General features: G+C 39.2%; 1 protein-coding gene across 4 annotated transcripts in view; it reads right to left on the reverse strand.

Annotated features, from left to right (window-relative positions):
• PCSK5 (proprotein convertase subtilisin/kexin type 5) overlaps positions 1-19,835 on the reverse strand; it is a 264,705-nt gene that overhangs the window by 235,826 nt on the left and 9,044 nt on the right. For all 4 annotated transcript variants that reach the window (XR_004420644.2, XM_033084735.2, XM_033084736.2 and 1 more), the window contains exon 2: positions 59-163. Coding sequence is in view for 3 of the 4 variants with exons in the window: in XM_033084735.2 (XP_032940626.1) it covers positions 59-163 (105 nt within the window). In the remaining variant the exon portion in view is untranslated. The remainder of the gene's footprint in view (positions 1-58; positions 164-19,835) is intronic.

Genomic DNA, 19,835 nt, shown 5'->3' on the forward strand with positions numbered 1-19,835 from the left:
TATTTCATATAAAAAATGCAAAGGCTTTTTCCTCAGACACATCCATGGATTTTCTTACCTTTGGTTCCATTGAAATGAAGCTGTGGGTACCTCTACTTGAGAGAACAGACCTTTTAATTGTTTTACTATGGTAGAAGTGGTAGTAGTCCTTCAATGTTCCAATCTGTACGAGTAGAAAAAGAAAAAAAAAGAGCGAATTAATTTAATGAAACTGGTTTCCTGTTTTTCATTTTGGAAAGTCTATAAATTATGCAATTTCCTCTGTGCTAAAATGTTACTTGAACCCTCTGATCATCTTTCAAAAGAAGGACATATGATATGAAGTAGATGAAGTATCCTTGAGGCAGTAACTGCATAACCAAACATTATAACTGAGCTGCTTAGTCTGGCTGTATCTACCTTTTTAATGTTTAATTTATATGCAGTACTTTAGGTAATTCTATATCAATCTATATCCAAACTGTCCTCAAACGGCAAGTAGAAAAATCATCAAATGGTGATAGATTTATTAAAAAGCATTCCATCTAGTCTGCTTAAGGAAATTTACTGTAAAACACACTAGGCTTGGTTATTTATATAATTAAATTATAAAAAGGACATGCACAGCATCAGACTATACAACAGGAAGAATTTTCCTGTTCTGTTAAATGAGAGCAAAAAGTAGAAGAAAGAAAGATGGAAATGGTAACTTCATAGGATAATAATTCATTTGAGGTACAAAACCAATTCACGCAAAATTGTAAATTTCACAATGGCAAAATTGCAAATTTCACTTCTAACTCATCCCTTCAGCACACAATAGAAATTTAAATACTGAAGTGAGATGGCCTTCACAATTTGGAAAAAATCTTCCTTTCCAGAGTCATCAATATGTCTGCTTTCATTTTTCATGTTTAACTTAAAACTTCAGTTTCACTCACCTACAAACCAACACTCAGTCTCCTTGTCTTTGGGAGAATGCCTCTTCAACTCATTTGGAATTTGACTTACTATTACACTGCAAATTTTGCAATACACTTAATAATTTAGTTTAAAGTTCCTCAATGATGAGTAACAAAGGGACAATTGGGCCTAATGTCATTTCAAGTTAAAACTCAAAGTGAAACAGGCTCATCAAACAGGTTTGGTTTTCCAAATGAAGTTGATACACCAAAGAGGATGGAACAACACTTGAAAACTTTCACCTTAAAAAAATCCCTTAGATTTCTTTATTTGCATCTATAAGAATACACATGCAGGCAACATGAGAGCTCAGCAGTAAAGACTTGAGGACAACTGGAAATAAGCCACTCACAAATTCCAAGAATATTTAGAATATTAGAAAACAAAAATCTTGAGAAAATATGAAAGTGGACTAACAAGAAAATATTGATATTGATAGAAAACAGCCACAATTTAAATTAATTTGCCTAACAAGGAAAACTGGATCTAGGATATTAATGCTGGTCTGTGAGAGTGGTCCATCAATATTTTCATTTTGGGAGGAGTAACTCATGTCTAGCGTAAGAAAAACACCAAAACATTCAGTTAAATCAATTTAGTTTATCATAGATTAAATAGGAATTGTTTTTTCTAAGACTAATGAAAGTATATCAGCAGTACATAATTTTTGTGCTGCCTTCTCTCTGAAAGGTACTTCTAGCTGAAGTGGCACATCTCCATAGCAGTTGTAGTGACTGGGTTACATCAGGGTGGTGGCCAGTCAAACAGGCTGTTTCTCAGGGCTCAGTCCTAGGACCAGCTATGTTCAATATATTTAACAACAATCTGGATATAGGATTTCAGTGCTCCATTAACATGTTTGCTGATGAGACCAAACTGGGAGGTGCTGTTGACCCTCTTGAGACCAAAGGTCTTGCAGATACATCTGGACAGATCAGAGCATCAGGTTATGATTAATGGGATGAAATTTAAAAAGTTGAAATGCTGGATTCTGCACTGGGGATTAAGTAACACCAGGCACAAGCGTAAAATGGGAGTGGAGTGGCTGGAGAGCAGCACTGCAGAAAGCAACCTGTGGGAGTTGGTTAACATTAAGCTAAGTATGACAGTCAGCTATGTATCTGGGCAGCCATGAGGCCAAACTGCATCCTGGAGACACGGCATAACCAGCCAGAAAAAGAAGGTGATTATCTTGCCATATTTAGCTTTGGTAAGCCCCATTTAGAGTACTCTGTGCAGGTCTGGGCCTCACAATTTAAGAAGGATGTGAAGGTCCTTGAATGAGTCCAGAGGAGGCCAACAAAGCTGCAGAATACCCTGGAAGGCATGGGTTGTGAAGTGGGGTTGAGCACTTTGGCTTGGAGAAGAGTAGGCTGAGGGGTAACCTCATTGCTCTCTACAGCTTCCTGAGAACAGGACAAGGAAATGGAGGCGCTGGTCTCTTCCTGCTAGGATTCCAGTATGTGTCAGATCAGTTCAGAATGGCATCAAAGCAGGTTCACACTGAACTTTATGATGTGTCTCTTTACCAAGAGAGTCAAACAGGCTTCCTGGGGAGGTCTTTGAATGTCCCAAGTCTGTCAGTATTTATAAGGCATTTGGACAATACTCTCAATAATGTGCTACAACTGTTGTTCAGCCCTGAATTTGTCAACTAGATGGTCACGGTAGGTCCCCTCCAATTCTATTCTATCCTATTCTCTTCTACTCTGCTCCACTCCATTATTTTTAACCACAGTAACTAAAGTTTGTTCTAATTTTAAGAGCCTGTATCACAGTCCAGTAGCCTCAGGTTACGGTTGAACTCTTTTGACATTACTATTATTTATAACAATCACAGAAATTTGGTGCCAGGCTTAGTGCAAGTGCAAGTGATGGCATGCTTCCCTGAGACAGAGGGATGTAATCAGTTGCTTTCTGGATGTTTCCTGGATTCATCAGTACCCTCAAATAAGATTGGAGTGCTAGATGCTGGGAACTGATTTAGTCTTGCTTCATAAATCTTCAGAGACCTGTAAAGTGCATACTCAGCCTACCAGTTACCTATAAAGGTAACTGAACTTTTATAGACCTTGCTACCTTCAGAGTGCATTAAAACTCAGTACTTTGTCTGTGTGTCTACAAAAGCACGCATTACCAAAAAAACTCAGCTCAGACAGGTAACTGGATTTACAACTGGTTTACAACTCCACAAAACTGTTTAAATAAGCATCCATCCTGTTTTGTCGTACAAAAGTCTCAATGTCCACAAAGTGTTGTCTTGCACTAATTTAAGGTGTTTATTTATTTAGTTATTTACTAAAAATTAACTTTAGCTGACCACTCTGAGGGCATCCAAACCAGCAAATTTAGGAGATTACCTAATTGCACTCCTGGAGGTTCTACAGTTTAGCAGAACTAGCCATCCACGGAAGATACTGGAGGCATCTGCGTGCTTCCAGCCGAAGAGGGACAGCACGAGCTTTGTAATCCTTGTCAGATCTATTCCCTCTGAGAACTTGGGCTGAGGAGACAGAATTAAGTCCTTGGAATTATGTATAGTAATTGCAATGAAATGTCTTCTACTCACCATTAGTTTTCAGATAATAATAGTGATTATTTAGTATTGTGAGATCTACAGCTTTAGTTCATAACTGGTAAGGAATTAAAAGGAGCCCAAATCTTTTAAGTGTAATTAAATTCATATTCACTTAGACCTTCCAGTTCCTTGGACCACTAGGAGGAAGAAGTAAACCATGTAACTAGAGCACAATAAAACTTCTCATTGCGTATTCTTGTTAAATTGTTTTTTATATTTCAAACTCCCAGGTTATAGAGGCACTGTCAGAGAAAAGCAATGCAAAGACAGAAACAGGCAGTTTCACTCACATATAATTGGAAAATTTTTGTAATCTCATTTTTTTACACAGAGGGTATGATTTCTTTAAAAAAAAATAGGGAATTATTGCCCGGCCAAAGCAAGAAGAATGGACAGGGGCTGTCGGGAAGACCTAATCTCTTTAGAAGTATTATTTGTAGATAAACATTTTCAACAGATCTATACATACATTTTAGTTGTACTTATACTGTGTTTATTCAAGGATGAAATAATTCCCAAGAATTATTTCAGTTCCCAGGAACTAACAATCCTACAATATCAAAGCGAAGTCCCTGAAAACCAAAGCACCCACATATTTACTTTAAATTTATATTTATCAGGTCTTATTTTCTATTTTAAGTTGAGAAAAGGTGTTAAAGACAACAGGAAACAAGAACCAAACTTTCTAAGCTTGCTCTTGAAAAATATTTCTTCCATATGTTGTTTTATAGTCTAGGGCAATAATAAGATAATTTAAGACATAATTACTGAATAAATTCATCTACATGTGAACTGCATCCCCATGAACTCTGTAAGGAAATACAAATGCTAAAAATTATTGTTAAACATACTTCAAATATATTTATATGGTCACCAAACTGACCTGCCTGCCTAAGCTCTGAAACTAAACTGACTGAAACTTCTATGTAACTGAACAAGAGTAGGGAAGTCATTTCAGGTACTGGGCAGAAACCTAGCTTGTAAACAATTAGCTTGTAAACAATTTTTTGTTTTTCTTAAGAGGCAAATCCTCTATACATCTAGGTGTAAAGTGCTCTTCTCCCAGAAGGCTGAATTGAAAACAATGTGCTTCTCATTTGGTGAATTGGAGGATATCTTGGTAAGGCTCCCTGTTTCTCCCAGGCTTTAATGAATTTGTTCCTAAATGGATTTGAAAAGAAAGACAGATCAGGTACAAATATGATTCTGAACTCAGTAAGATACTAAAAGTGTCAAAGAAGCACAAATCTGCTACTCCTGCGCAGACCTGGAATATAAATCGTTATAAATAGGCACAGGATCATATTTCACATGGAGATGAAGGTATGACCATTCCCATTTTTCAGAATTGCAAAAAGTTTCCAAAGCTTCAAAGTCCTTGGCAGAAAAAAAATCAAAAACTGAGAGATGAAGTTTATTAAGTTTACTCCTATCATCTCATCTTAACAAAATCAACTCTGTTTCAAACTTTTACATATTTTTTCAGATCGAAGCATTTTCATTTCGCTGTGACATATCATTTCTAGTGTACTCTGTGTAATGTAACAACATTTTAAACATTTTCACAGTGTCCCAGCTAAAGAGAAAGGGAATGGAGTTTTTTAGCATTGTTATTCAATACCACCCACATTCATCACTGGGGGCATAGCTTTGGCAGGAAAAAGCCAGCCCAGAAACTGGGAATTCACTAGTCTTGCCTTGGTCACAAAAGTAGAGTGGACTGTCCCTTTAAACCATAGCACACTTGGTTCCTTCTGCTGCCCACCACTTTTCCCTCCTCCCATTTTTCCTCTGGAGTGCCACTATGGGAGTTGTAGTGTTGAAGTGGACAACTCCAAGCAGCAGAGAGTTGGAGGCAGCAGTTGCAGCTAGTGCAGAGGACTGAGTTTAGTCAGCAGATGCACAATTCCTTTTTACAGACGAACTAGCTTCCAGGTTTTGTTTTGTCCCTGCTTTCCACTCTTTTTGGTGGGAAGGTGGAGGAGAACATTATGTTGTGGAAGCTGTCCTCACCATACTGCCTTTGTCTGGAAACCAATCCTAGTGCTATCTTTGAGAAGTGTTTCTCTTTGTTCCTGGTGGTGAATATTCTTTTGTGGGTAAGGCATCTTCTTTTTGTGTACTTTTTATTATTGATACTGTTCTGGTTATGGTGATTTTAGTAAATTGTTATTTTCATTACATTATCTCTCCTTATTGCCCCTTTATTATCAGAAGGGGTGGGAGAAAGAGAGTGGTTTATTTGGAGTTTAGTTGCCTGTTGGTTGTTAAAACTAGCACACATAGAACCATAGAATCACAGAATCACAGAATGGCCTGGAAGACACAAGCTGAGTGGTGCAGCTGACACAGCAGACAAATGGGATACCCATTAACAGGGACCAAGACAAGCTTGAAAAGTGAGCCCATTGGAATTTTATGAGGTTTGACAAGACCAGGTGAAAAGTATACTTCAAACATAAATCTAAAATCTCACAAGGCAAGCCCTTAGATCTTAATTTTGACTCTGGTTCAGCATTAAGGGGCAAGAAAGCTCCGCAGGGGTTGTTAGCTGTTCGCTGATTCACCCAAATTAAAGCACCCGTATCTGGAAAGCTCATGGTCGTTCCAGACCTAGAACCTAAACTTAACTTGTATTGCAAGAAACAAAACCCTGTAGCAGAGTTTTTGGGGGAAGAAGGATGGGGTTTTTTCACTGTAAGATACTACAGTAGTGACCACATTTTCTCAGCCTCTAGCTCTCTTTTCCAAAACCCCGCTGTAGGGTCAGCACTGACAGATCTCCAGCATACTGAGGCTGGAGGACCAATCATCATAAGAACAGCTGCAGAGCTGCTAAGACATGTCAGCTGTAGATTGAGATGAGGGCTCTGTCTCTCCCGAACATAACATCAAGTTGAAAGGTTTTTTTATTGTTTGACTAAAAGAAATTCAACTGTTCACATTGTGGAGATGTCTGTACGAGAGAGAGAGGAGCCTTGTTCTCAGGGTAGGAACAGCCTAACTTGCCAATTCATATCTGCTTCTCCCATATTCCCTTTTCTTCAGGTTTGTTTTAAAGGGAATTGATGTGCAGCTGCTCCTGAACACTCTGAACAAGTTGGGCTTGGTGTTAAATACACCATTTCTTCCTCAAGAACTTTTTGAGCCTCCTAGACGGAAAAAAGCCTGTATTGTAAGCAGGAATTCTTGTCCCGTTTATTGAATCATCAGTCTGGAGGACAGGATAGTTCAGCTGGAAAGATAAAGATTCCCTATTGAACCATCTGCATATGAAAAATAAAGAATACGGCAAAACAGAGAGAAAAATTTTTAAAAATCACATGGCTATTACAGCAGCAGAAACATCACCATTCCGTAGAAGTAAATCATGCTGTATCTCTTCAACATAGTGGGAACGCAACACTTTACCATTTAACCACTGGCATTCCTTATCATTCAGTTTAAATACAGAGGAAAGCATATCACCTTACTGAATTAAAATACACCAGTCTAGCCTTCATTTATATTTTTCATTTATGTTTCAGCTATTTCAATGGAGAAATTTTGTCTGGACACTTGCCTTGAGCAGGTTTAAATCTTTTAATATCTAATGCCAAAAATTAATAACAACCATTAAAATAAAGTACCTTGGCTATATGTTCTTTAAGATATTGTCGCTGCTATTGCTTATATGTTGCTGTATTTAGTTTTAAAAATAAGGTAACACATTAATTCTTTCCCTTGAAAAGTAAACTCCAGCATTTTAATTTTCATATGCCTTTGTTAGTAGGATTAAAACACATCAATATTGTGAGGTCGGTTATATTTTTTTATATCATTCTAATTCAGTATCACAAATGAGATTATTTTTAACAAAGTTATGTTATTCTATTCCGTATCTATCTGTGCCAAAAAACTGTTGCTATAAGACCCTACAGGCAGGTATGCTCTGTGTGTGTGTCTAGGAATACCGTCAAAGGCATTTTTAAAATCCTCTCTCAGGGGCAGCTTCCGGTTCCTTGCCATGTGGTATTTGCTTTGTGGGCTTGTTGGGTCTTTGCTCATGCAAAGATTTTGTCTTTCCTTTTTGGATTCTTTTTTAATTTGGGGAGGTTTTGCACATCTCGGAGTCTGCATTTGGTGGTTTTGAGCTGCATTTGGTAGAGCTCTGTGGGTGCTTGCTGGTCAAGCCAGTTCAAGTCCATTGGGTTCCTATTCCAGAATGAAAGACGCGGTTGTCTGGAGGATGCCACCTTGGAAGGAAAGGTTTGACGTCATCTTCTCCTTGTCCTCCAGCCACGTGGCCGCCTCTAGCTGGCAAGGTCTTGCAAAAGGGCATTGGGACCTCTCTCTGTTCCCTGGGGGTTGGGAGATTTAGCAGTTTGCTATTTAGCAGTTACTTTTTTTTTCCCTTGCCTGTTGGCATTAGCTTACTATGCTGTTATTTTTTTGCTTGTATCTACTGGTATCTTGCTCCTTACTGGTGGAAAGGGATTGGCTGGAATCAAGGGGGATGTTACTCATTTCAGAGTGCCCACCTCTTTAAATTGTGTCAAACCAAGACAGTTGGTATATTCAATTTTGGATTACCTCTATAAAAGTAGTTTTTCTCATAGTTTTATTTTCCCAGGCTTTCTACTGCATTACAGAATATAACAAGTATATTTATAGTCTCAATTCTAAAATAAAATTTAATTAAAACTAAAAGCTACATTTAAATGTGGAATTCTAAATTCCTACTTAGATTTATTTGAAACTATTTTTAAAAATCAAAGTTCTCCATTCCTACATAGAGAAATGCTCTGCTGAAAATATATAAAGTACATTTAACAACATAAATTGAATTATGTTTCCTCTGAGACTCCTAATTGATTCATAACTTTTAAATGTTGAGGTGAGTTGAAAAAAGCTTCCTACATCACACTTTTTGCATAAAGGTAACTTTGTACAGTTGTATTTTAAAACAAATATTATCAAATGAAATTCTGTTTTTTGAAATTACAGTACTTTACTGCTCTCTTGGTAACCTTATTTAACATATGGAATTACTTTGAAAAATAAAGAGAAAAAAATCTAACAACCCAACAGCAGTATGAAGTGGTTTATATCATTAAAATAACCCAAAAAGTTTCTATCACAAACAAGTTTTATAAATCAGCAGGTAAGATTAATTTAGGTATTCTGAAGAATAAATTCAAACGGTATCATAGCCTTAATTCTAATACATGCTGGATCATACTAGGAATTATTAATGGAATCTACACTACTATACAGGAAGAACAATCCTTCCAAATATGACTGTGGCATCTTTTTTTATATTATATGTTTGTGTAAATCCTGTTGTTATTGAAATTTTGAACTCTCTGCTTTACTGAGTACTGAAAAGTAGGAGAGGTTAACTGATTTTTTTAATAAAAATAGTCTTTGGTCATATTTCATAAAAAATGGTGCTACTTCTAAAAGTGCATGTAAAAAAGGAATACTGAAGCCAAATCATAAAAACAGAAATCCCAAAGACACCCAGCAGGTAAATAAAGCCAAGGAAAAGCTGCCTGAATAAAGGCTGTGTGAAAATCATGTTTGAGTCCTACAGGAATGAGCAGTGAAGCCTTACATGCCACCAGTTATAGGAGACCACAGTAAATTCCTTGCAAAAGTTGTGACAGAAGCAGGGCTTGAGCTTGACCCCTACTCTTGTCATGCAGCTGCATCTCTGAGAAGAACATGCATCAGTCTTTATAGGAGGACAATATCTGAGCTGTGCTGTGTATTAGCACCCTTTGAACACTTGCTCTGTGGTACCACTTCCCTATAGATGAGGGCATACAAATATGCCCTCAGTGATGTTAAGAATGAATAAAAAGTGAGAAGCTGAAGATATCTGGACACTGTGTTAATTGTTCAAGCATTAAATTGCAAACAATGTCACTATAGTACTTGAAAGATTTCTTTGAAGGTCAGGTTTCCTCCACCTCTTCTAAACCTCTGATAAACAGGTTGTGACTACTAGAACAATATTCAAAAAAATAGCTATAAATTAATGAACACAGGTCCTTAATTATTGGACAGGCAGTGGCAGAGGGGTTTATATGAAGTGTAGACTCCTACAGATATATTAACCTAAAACATTTGGGGGGAGATGGTGAAGAAAGCCATTTCCACATTTGTCATGTGAAATGTTAAAATTCAAGTACAGTAATTACAGGCACTAATACCTGCAACTGTGAGCTTTGCCTTGTGAGCACTGCAGCAACTGGCAAGCTCATGTCCCTGTCAAATAAAGTAATGCAATGTTATGCAGCAAACCTGTGGCCATGGGCTTGCAGTTCCAGGGCAAGTTTTCATGAAAGTGCTCAAAAGGAAATCAATCACTTCCTTCATTCTCATTTACCTTTCCTATAATTTATTTTCAATACAAAAAAACAGCATTATATAAACTGGCAGTTAATGCCCCTTTTTGTGAAGCTGAAGCCCACTGAGTCACCACCTTGTTTCTGCAAGTAAAAATGAGTGCAACAAAGCGTATTTATACTATACTGAATAAACAAAAGTAGCCTCTTCAGTATTTAAAATTATACCAATGCAGTCATCATGCATTTGCAAGTTCAAGCCATAACACACATATTTTTTATGTGCAAAGAAGCTGTTAGGCAATATGGGAATATTTGTTTCAGTACCACCTCCATCATTTTGATGAAGCCATCAAAAATCTTTAATTTTGAGGTGTTAACTAAATTGCCCCTGTTTTCCGAATTTTTTTCCCTTTCATAATTTGATAATCTGTAATTTAAAAAAAATTATATAGTGCATCAGCTGAAATGAGCTTTGTCTCTATTCTGACTTTCATGTTGTATCACCAAACAAATGTAAAATGAGGATTCATACTCATGCAGTGTCATGACTGTTTGTAGCAAACTGCCATATGCCATATATTATCCACTATCCCAGGCTCTAAATTCTACAGTTTGTTTGTAAAGTTTTTTTTACTTGTGCTGTCTTATATGTAATTATAATAAAGTATAAGAATGAGGCTTGACAAAGTTCTGACCAGGTTACTTTATGCAAACAATATAAAGGTTAGTTAAGAGATTTTATTTTTTAACAAACTACGGCAAGAAAAGTGCCACAACAAAAAATGGCGCATATTCATTTCCTTTTAAATTTTGATTCTGAAATATTTAATATGCATCATCCCTGTCCTGATACTTGTAAGCATCTACCCAGTCCCATGGAGTTAAGTGCCTTCTCACTTACAAAACTGCAAGTCAGAAATAACTGTTGAAACTAATGAATTTCAGAGACATAAATCAAGAGCAGTCAAATCTAATGGGGTTACTTGTATGAGTAAAAGATTTAAGAACCATGCGGTTCTTCTATGACAGTAGAAATACTGTTATATCTGCATCCAGTTATTTAAACATCAATATAAAACTCCTAAGCACATTAATAGCAAGGGAATTTATACAATTCAAAATTACTAATGTGGTGACTTACACTAGTCATACTGTTTACAGTGAACATTTATATTGCCAGCAATAAACCTTTTCATGCTGTACTTTGTCTTACAAATCTGAATTCAGGTCTTACTGGTCATAGGAAGTACAATGTTTTCATTTAACTGACTTTCTCATGAGACTTGATTTAAGCAATTTCCTCTTCCATTACCAATATAATTTACCAAAGAGTTATAAAGAAGTGACTCATGGGAATATTGAAGAGTGAGTAAAGTTCATCTATGTGGGGTGTGTAGGCATTAAATCCAACCCTCTTGCATAGTTAACGTAGATTACGCTTCCTCAGCTTTGTACTCTAGCAAAAACTGGTATCTTCTATTCTGTACAAAACATTTAACCAAATACAGAGAAGCATGCAACTGGCCCAGAACCCCAGGTTACTGACACATTCAACTATTTTACTTGGTTAATGCTAGAGTAGCACAAAAGTGTGTATTTTTATTTTTGTGTAAAAGTAAGGCTCACCAGTATTTATTTTTTATTTATGTCTCCAAATGTAACCCTGTTGACTTTGGTAAGACTGGAGTACCTGTTCATGTAATAGTTTAATAGATTTAAACAAAAAAATTCTCTTTGGCAGCATCTAAAGATACACGAAAAGAAAAAGTAAGTAAATGAGACCAAAAATATATTTGCATTATGTAGTATTCAAATATTAATAAAACAGCTACATTATCATAACAAACATTTAGTGAGGATTTGAGAAGCAAGGATTCTATTCTAGCACAGAATATGTCTACCAGAGTTTTGCAATATTCCACATAAAGTTGCTACTTGCAATAACAACGGTAATAAAATAAATACACAAAAAAAGTGACACAAAAAGGTGACATTAATTCAAATATGCACAGGTCTCTGTTGTTGCACCATTTTTCAAAGAACTGGAAGATTCAATTAAGTTTTCACTGGATTCACTGGAATCTTTCATTGTGTTTAATGGTAACTACAATAAAAATTTAAAGAAGAACTTAATCTTTTTTTAACCCAGACCCCAGCAAGGCCTACATTTTAGATTAAGTGTAGTTAATCTCATTAAGTTAAAAATTAAGTTAAGCTTCTAAATTACTTCAGACTACAGAGAAAAGCCAAAGACATCTAATACTCAGTTCATTACAAAACATCTAAATATACTAAAACATATGATAAACAAGTTACAGCTCTCAGACCCTAACCATTTCATACATATAAAGAATATTCCTTTGTGATCTTTTCATTTGGAGACCAGAATCTTACAACCTCAGGGTTGAGAGAACCCTGAAAGTGTTTTTTCTTGGAGAAAGGATAAAAGTTTCTATTGTACATTTAATACATGGACATTAAGCATACAAAAAAACTGCAATATGGAAAAGATAGTCAGCTAGAAAGCAATGCATTGGATAAAACTATGTATTATTTATAAATGGATTTTCATTTCTATTTGAAACATTGTTTCAGAGTCCTACGAGATAAGAAACATCAGAAAAATTACACAAATTTCAGCCACCATTAGAACTGTTCACTCTGCAGTTATGTTTGTCAGATTAATATTTATATTTGTCGAGCAAGAAATGGAAATTGTTGAAATTTCACACAATTGGAATGGCATTTATATACCAGAAAGCTTCCAAAAGAGTAGTCTGTTGCAAGGGTAGAACCATTTATTGATGCCAACACAGCCCAGGGCCCTTTTGGGTCATGGAATGTTAACTATTATAGAAAAACAAAGCTCTGTAACTGTCTTGGCTTGCAATGCAGGATGTGACCAAAAGTACAGTAATTTCACAATTACAAGCCGCACTGAGTATAAGCCACATCTCCGGGTGTTGGCAAACATTTTGTTCTTTGTCCATACACAAGCCACACCCAATTATAAGCCGCTGTGTCGTTCGCAGCGAGGACCCGCGTGCAACAAAGTTGCCAAATAATAACAGAATCACGGGATGGCGGGATTTACTGGCTTGGTTCGAACTGTGAGGGTTCAGGGCTTCCGACGGGGCCAGGTGGCCCAGCTTGGCGCTGCCGCTCGGCGGGGTCACTTGGGGCCGGCCACCGCTGCTGCTGGGCTCGCTCGCCCCGACCCGGCACTGCGCCGCGGTGGTAGTGGGGCACGGAGCCCGCCGGCACCTGCAGCGGTGATAGAAGGCGGGGATGGAGCCTGCTGGCATCCACGGCAGCAGTGGCAGGACAGGAAGAAGCCCCCCCACACTGCCGCAGCGGCAGCAGGCGTGGACAGGAGCCCCCTGCCTCCCCCCGGGCCATGGGGTCAGCAGGAGGGAGCCCCCCGCCTCCCCCCGCTCCCCGTGCTGCCAGCGTGGAGCCCGGCTCTACCTGCCATGAAACAGAGTAACCAATTTGTAACAATCACGCATTCCTGGGTTTTACTGGCAGGTGCTCGACTCGGCACCTCGGTTTGCACTTCCGGGGTTGAAAATGTCAGAAAATTATTCACATATTAGCCGCTCCTGAGTGTAAGCCGCATTTCCGGGGTGAGAGCAAAATTTTAGTCAAAACGGTATGGCTTATAATCGTGAAATTACTGTATGTATTCTATCACCAGCTGTTGAAACCAGGTGGGGCAGTATTTTTTATCTTTTCCACAACTCATCCTTCCTCCAGGGATACTTATTATCAGAAGATACTTACCTTTTGTTAATGGCCCATGGAGTCCCACTGTATGACTGACAAAATTACATAATCCCAGATTCTGCTGGGAGCTGAGTTCACTACCAAGAAAAAGTCAAAACACCTGCCTGAGAAATCCAGTTCCTGTGAGTAAAGTGACAAGATGGAAGGCGTCAGATCCCCACTAAGGTCATCAATAAGATCACTGCCATGCCTCCACCGACCAGCAAGAAGGAAACACAAGCTTTCCTAGGTGCCATAGGCTTTTGGAGAATGCACATTCCTAAGTACAGCCAGATTGTAAGCCCTCTCTACCTGGTCACACGCAAGAAGAACGATTTCCACTGGGATGCTGAGCAGCAGCAAGCCTTTGCTCAGATCAAGCAGGAGATCACTTGGAGCCTTTGGCAGAAGATGCCTGGGGAGACTTGAGGCTGACCACTGGGATTCTGGAGCTGAAGTTACACAGGGTCTGAAGCCAACTACACTCCCACAGAGAAGGAGATCTTGGCTGCCTATGAAGGAGTTCAAGCTGCCTCAGAGGTGATTAGCACGAAACACAACTTCTCCTGGCACCCCGACTAGCAGTGCTGGGGTGGATGTTTAAAGGAAAGGTTCCCTCTACCCACCACACCACTGACGCCATGGAGCAAACGGATTGCCCTCATCACACAATGCGCCCGTTTTGGTAACCTGATTCTCCCTGGGATTTTGGAGATAATTACAAACTGTCCGGAAGGTGAAGATTTTGATCTCAACGGCAAAGAGGAGCAGGAACAAGTGACCCGGGCTGAAGAAGCCCCACCATATAACCAACTGCCAGTAGATGAAACACGCTACACTCTTTTCACTGACGGTTCCTGCCGCATCATGGGGATGAACCGGAAGTGGAAAGCAGCCGTATGGAGCCCCACACGACAGGTTGCACAGGCTACCAAAGGAGAAGGTGGATCAAGTCAACTTGCTGAACTCAAAGCTATTCAGCTGGCCTTGGACATTGCTGAAAGAGAGAAGTGGTCAAAGCACTACCTTTATACTGACTCGTAGATGGTAGCCAATGCTCTGTGGGGTTGGCTGGAAAGGTGGAAAAATGTTAAGTGGTGACGTAGGGGAAAACCAATCTGGGCTGCTGATGAGTGGAAAGACATTGTCATCCGGGTAGAGAAGTTACCTGTGAAAATCGGTCATGTGGATGCCCATGTCCCCAAGAGTCGGGCTAATGAGGAACACCAACACAACGAGCAGGTAGATCAGGCTGCACAGTTAAAGGTGTCATGGATAGACTTGGATTGGCAACACAAGGGAGAGTTGTTCCTGGCTCAATGGGCCCATGATGCCTCAGGCCATCAGGGCAGAGATACCACCTATAAGTGGGCACAAGACCGAGGGGTGGATCTAACCATGGACAGTATTTCTCAGGTTATCCATGACTGCAAGACATGTGCTGCCATCAAGCAAGCCAAGTGGGTAAAGCCTCTGTTGTATGGGGAGTAGTGGTCTTAAGAGAAGTATGGGGAGGCCTTGGCAGATTCACCACATCACACAGCCTCAAAGCCACCAAGGCAAGCACTACATGCTGACCATGGTGGAAGCCACCACCGGGTGGTTGGAGACCTACACTTTGCCTCATGACACTGCTCAGAACACCATCTGCGGCCTTGAAAAACAGGTCCTTTGGAGGCATGGCACCCCTGAGAGAATTAAGTCAGACAATAAAATCCATTTCAAAAACAGCCTTATCAACACCTGAACCAGAGAACATAGCATTGAATGGATATATCATATCCCTTACCATACACCATACTGCTGGAAAAGTTGAATGGTGCAATGGACTACTTAAGACCATCCTGAAGGCACTTGGTGGAGGGATCTTCGAGAATTGGAAAATAAACTCAGGAAAGGCCACCTGGATGGTCAAAACCCAAGGGTCCATCAATCGAGCTGGTCCTGCCCTGTCTGAACCCTTGCACACTGTGGATGGAGATAAAGTTCCTGTGGTACACATAAAAGGTATTTTAAGAAAGACTGTTTGGATTAGTCCCACCTCAGGCAAAGACAAACCAATCCATGGGACTGTCTTTGCTCAAGGACCTGGTTACACTTAGTTGGTAATGCAGAAAGATGGAGAAACCTGCTGTACCAGGGGGAAACCTAATCTTAAGTGAGAACCATGTGTAAGGTTTCATTGTAGAGTTTAAAGAGGGTATTGATTTGGGTATAATGCAGATGGTAATAGAATAAGGGATGGATAATGTCTTGGCTTGCAATGCATGATGTGACCAAAAGTATGTATTCTATCACCAGCTGTTGAAACCAGTGGGGCAGTGTTTTTTATCTTTTCCACAATCCATCCTTCTTCCAGGGAAGTATCTTCTGTTAAGGGCCCATGGAGTCCCACTGTATGACTGATAAAATTGGGAGATGCTCCACCCAGGGGGAGGAGCAAAGCATTTCCTACCTAAACAAAATGTGAGATTTGGAACATCAGAGCAGCCTTTCTCCACTGGATTCCAGAGGAAAACCAGATCTTTCCACATCAGCACTGGACCTTCAGAGGAAAACTGCACCCTTCTACAGGACCACTGCTTCAACTGAACCACATCTGTCAGTCCAGGAGGATGCAGCCACCATTTAATTGGTCTGCTACCAACAGCCTGACTGATGGGGCGCCAGGTTGTATTCTGACTCTGTCAATGTTTTGGGGGTTTGGGGGGGTTTTTTTGTTGTTTGTTTTTTGGGGGTTTTTTTTGGTTTGTTTTTTTTGGGGGGGAGGGGGGTGGGGGTTTTTTTTGGGGGGGGTGTATTACTGTACTTTTATTTTCATTTCCCTAGTAAAGAACTGTTATTCCTATTCCCACATCTTTGCCTGAGAGCTCCTTAATTTCAAAATTATAATAATTTGGAAGGGGTTTACATTTTCCATTTCAAGAGAGGCTCCTGCCTTTCACAGCAGACACCTGTATTTCAAACCAAGACAGCAACTCTATTAATTCCAGCTACCAGTTTTCCCAGATGAAGGGTTTTTGATTTGTCAGTTGCCCACCCTCACCATGCATTGACCTAAAATTCACTGTGGGTAGGGGTGTGTTGTTCACTGACAATTTTAAACTACTCCAAGCTGAAGCAAACATTCAGCCTGTTCAGACAGGCAGAATGGAGTAACGACAGTGATGTGGTGATGGGCATATGTCAGAAGTGAGAAAGCAATTCCAGATATTGTCATACATATATCCTCTGGGAGAATATATGTTATGAGCAAAATTAGGTATGAACAAACAATTAGGTATGAACAAAATCCTATTAATGCTGTGCTTTCAATCCATGGAAAGCAAATTATTTTGTTTAGGAGCAAGGAAGAAAACTGTACAGAGTATCACGTTTAATACTGCCATGCTAGCTAGGGCTAGAGTTTGTGTTGTGTGGCAGTGACAGGATACATCTAGTCTATCAACCTTACTGATATAACTGAGGTACATGCAGAAATATTTCCCACATCCCTACTAAGAGACTACTGAGACTTTTATAAACTCCTAGTGAACACTTCATGGGGTACAATACTTTAAAAACTAAAGAAGCTAATCTGAGCTATAAAGCCACTCTGTAGGCATCTGCATTAGTTCCACTCTACGCTCCACTGGTAAAACTACCAGTTGAGCAAGATGGGGTTTGGTTGCTCATGAGAAAATGGATTACTCTGCAGCCTAATCCCACAGGGAAGCGGTCTACTAATTTCCAAGAGGGGTAGGGGAACTTCCCCAGCTTAAAGCTGTTCATTTATGCTTAGCTTATTGGAGCACAACACATTCACAAAAGCATCATCCGATTTCTTTCAAAGTTTAGTGTTATATTGATTTGTTTGCTTCAGCTCAGGTCAGATCAGCTACTTGAGATACAACAGTTGACATTCTGCAGTTCACAACATTGAAGGAATATGAGTGGAATAACTGAATCAAACCACTCAGTAAATTAAAGTAACTGAAAATCTCATTTTAAAAACAGTCTTCACTTTTCAGAACAGCTCCATGACAAATGTGATGTCAACTTTTAAAAGGACGTGTGAGATGAGGCTACAAGTCACTACTAGAAAAATAAATAGAAACTAAGAAATAAGATCATTAATGGATACTTGGATAAAAAGTCACTGCTTTGAAAATAGTTAAACAGAGGAAAATTCTGCCTCACAAATTTATTACTCTTCCTAAGAGGCCAAGCATAGACAGAGATTGGTAAATAGATACAGTCTGGTTGAACTTCCAAAAGGCTTTTGACAAAGTCCTTCACCAATAGGTTTAAGAATTTAAGAACCCATTGCAAAAGGCCTTTGCAGAAGCAAGCAATCAAAACAAAACAAAAAAAAGCTTAGGAGTATTGAGTTACTTTTTTTATTACATAGCAATTAGTTTCTCGCTATGAGTAGAGGTTCCAGATGGAGTTCTGTTGGGTACCATTGCAGAACCTCTTCTGGAACCCACATTATTTCATTATTAAAAATATGCACAGGAAAAAGAGTGAGCAATGAGGTGTAGATGTCCGCTATGACAGACGTAAAAACTGGAACAGCTGACTGTGCATGAACTGCAGAAGGATACTGCAAAACTGAGTGACAACAATATCAAATGAAACCCAATACACACAAAAGTAGATAACTTATGTACAAACCTGTCCTAGTTTGGAGGACAGGAGTCTGCTAAGAAAGTAGGGAGCCTTTCTTTGAAATGGAGAATGTAAACCCCCTTCCTCTAAATTATCAGAATTTTGAAATCAAGGGGCTCTCAGGCAAAGATATGGGAATTAGGAATAACAGTTCTTTACTAGGAAAATTAAAATAGAAATACAGTACTACAAAGAAACAAACTCCAAACTCTGACAAAGTCAGAGTACAACCTGACACCCCGTCAGGTAGGGTGTTGGTAGCAGTCCCATTAAATAGTGGTTGCAGTCCTCCTGCAGTGACAGATGTGATGCAGTTGAAGCAGTGCTCCTGTAGAAGGTGCAGTTTCCCTCTGGAGGTCCAGTGGTGATGTGGAGAAAATCCAGTTTCCCTCTGGAGCCCAGTGGACAAAGGGGCTACCTTAGTGTCCCAAAACCTCTGTTTATATCTTGGTAAGAAATGTTGGGCTCTTCCCTCTGGCTGGAGCATCTCCCAATAAGACAAAGTGATTTTATCAGTCACACAGTGGGACTCAGTGGGCCATTAGCAGAAAATAACTGCCTGGAGGAAGGACGGGTTGTGAAAAGATAAAGAACAATGTCCTGCCTGGTTTCAATGGATGCCCCATTATGAGAATATCTCCCACAAAGATAAGGATCACTGTCCCCACCCTCAACAGATGGTGATAGAATAGATACCTTTTATCACATCCTGTATTGTAATGCAAGACAAAACCAAACATCACACTGTTCAGAGCTGCCCAGTACTGTACCATTAGAGTGACAATCTCAAGGTTATGGCAAACTATCAGTTTAATGTAAGTTCCTACAGTACATTACATACTAGACATTAGTTATAATATGAAGAATAAAGCAGAGTACATGACATTATGAGAATAATGCAAAGTTTTGTTCACCCTAAGTACTGTGTAGCTCTAGTTCCCTGTATTAAAAGAGGACATAATAGACTTGAGAAAGTTTCCAAGTAGGAAAATAAGAAAGGACAAAGATATAGTACAACAGAAGTTGTATGAAAAACAGCCAAGTAAACTAAGACCCTTCAGTCCAGCTACAACGTAATTTACGAGCAAATATTCAACATCTAAGAAATCATGGTGTAAGAGTGGACAAAAATCATCTTTCACCATCCCTTTCAGTAGCCATCTAACAAAGCCAGTACATAACAAGAAAAAGAGAGGTACGTCTTCACACAGCGTAATAGCAATCTTTAAAAATCCTTGCCACAGCATATTGTGGATGCTAAAAGATTAGTTTTATTTCAAAGACTGATTCTGAACGAAGAAAACTTTGAGAATTTCACAGCTGAAGGGAGTGTTAGGGAGAAGCATCTGATGCTTGTTTTGTTCTTCCTCACCCAGGACAGTAACTTGATAATACCACTGCCTGTGCCTATGGTAGTGGCATCTAGACAGATCTTCTATTGGACTCAGAATGGCCTTCCATCCTTTTGGGTCTATTTGAATAAGGGTTGTTCAGGTGAACAAAAATGTTATAGGATCTACTTGTCTATGCCCTAGATGTCATACTAGGGGCTTTAAAGGTGTGAC

This window comes from Catharus ustulatus, chromosome Z (genome assembly GCF_009819885.2).
Source record: "Catharus ustulatus isolate bCatUst1 chromosome Z, bCatUst1.pri.v2, whole genome shotgun sequence".
Lineage (NCBI taxonomy): Eukaryota > Metazoa > Chordata > Aves > Passeriformes > Turdidae > Catharus > Catharus ustulatus.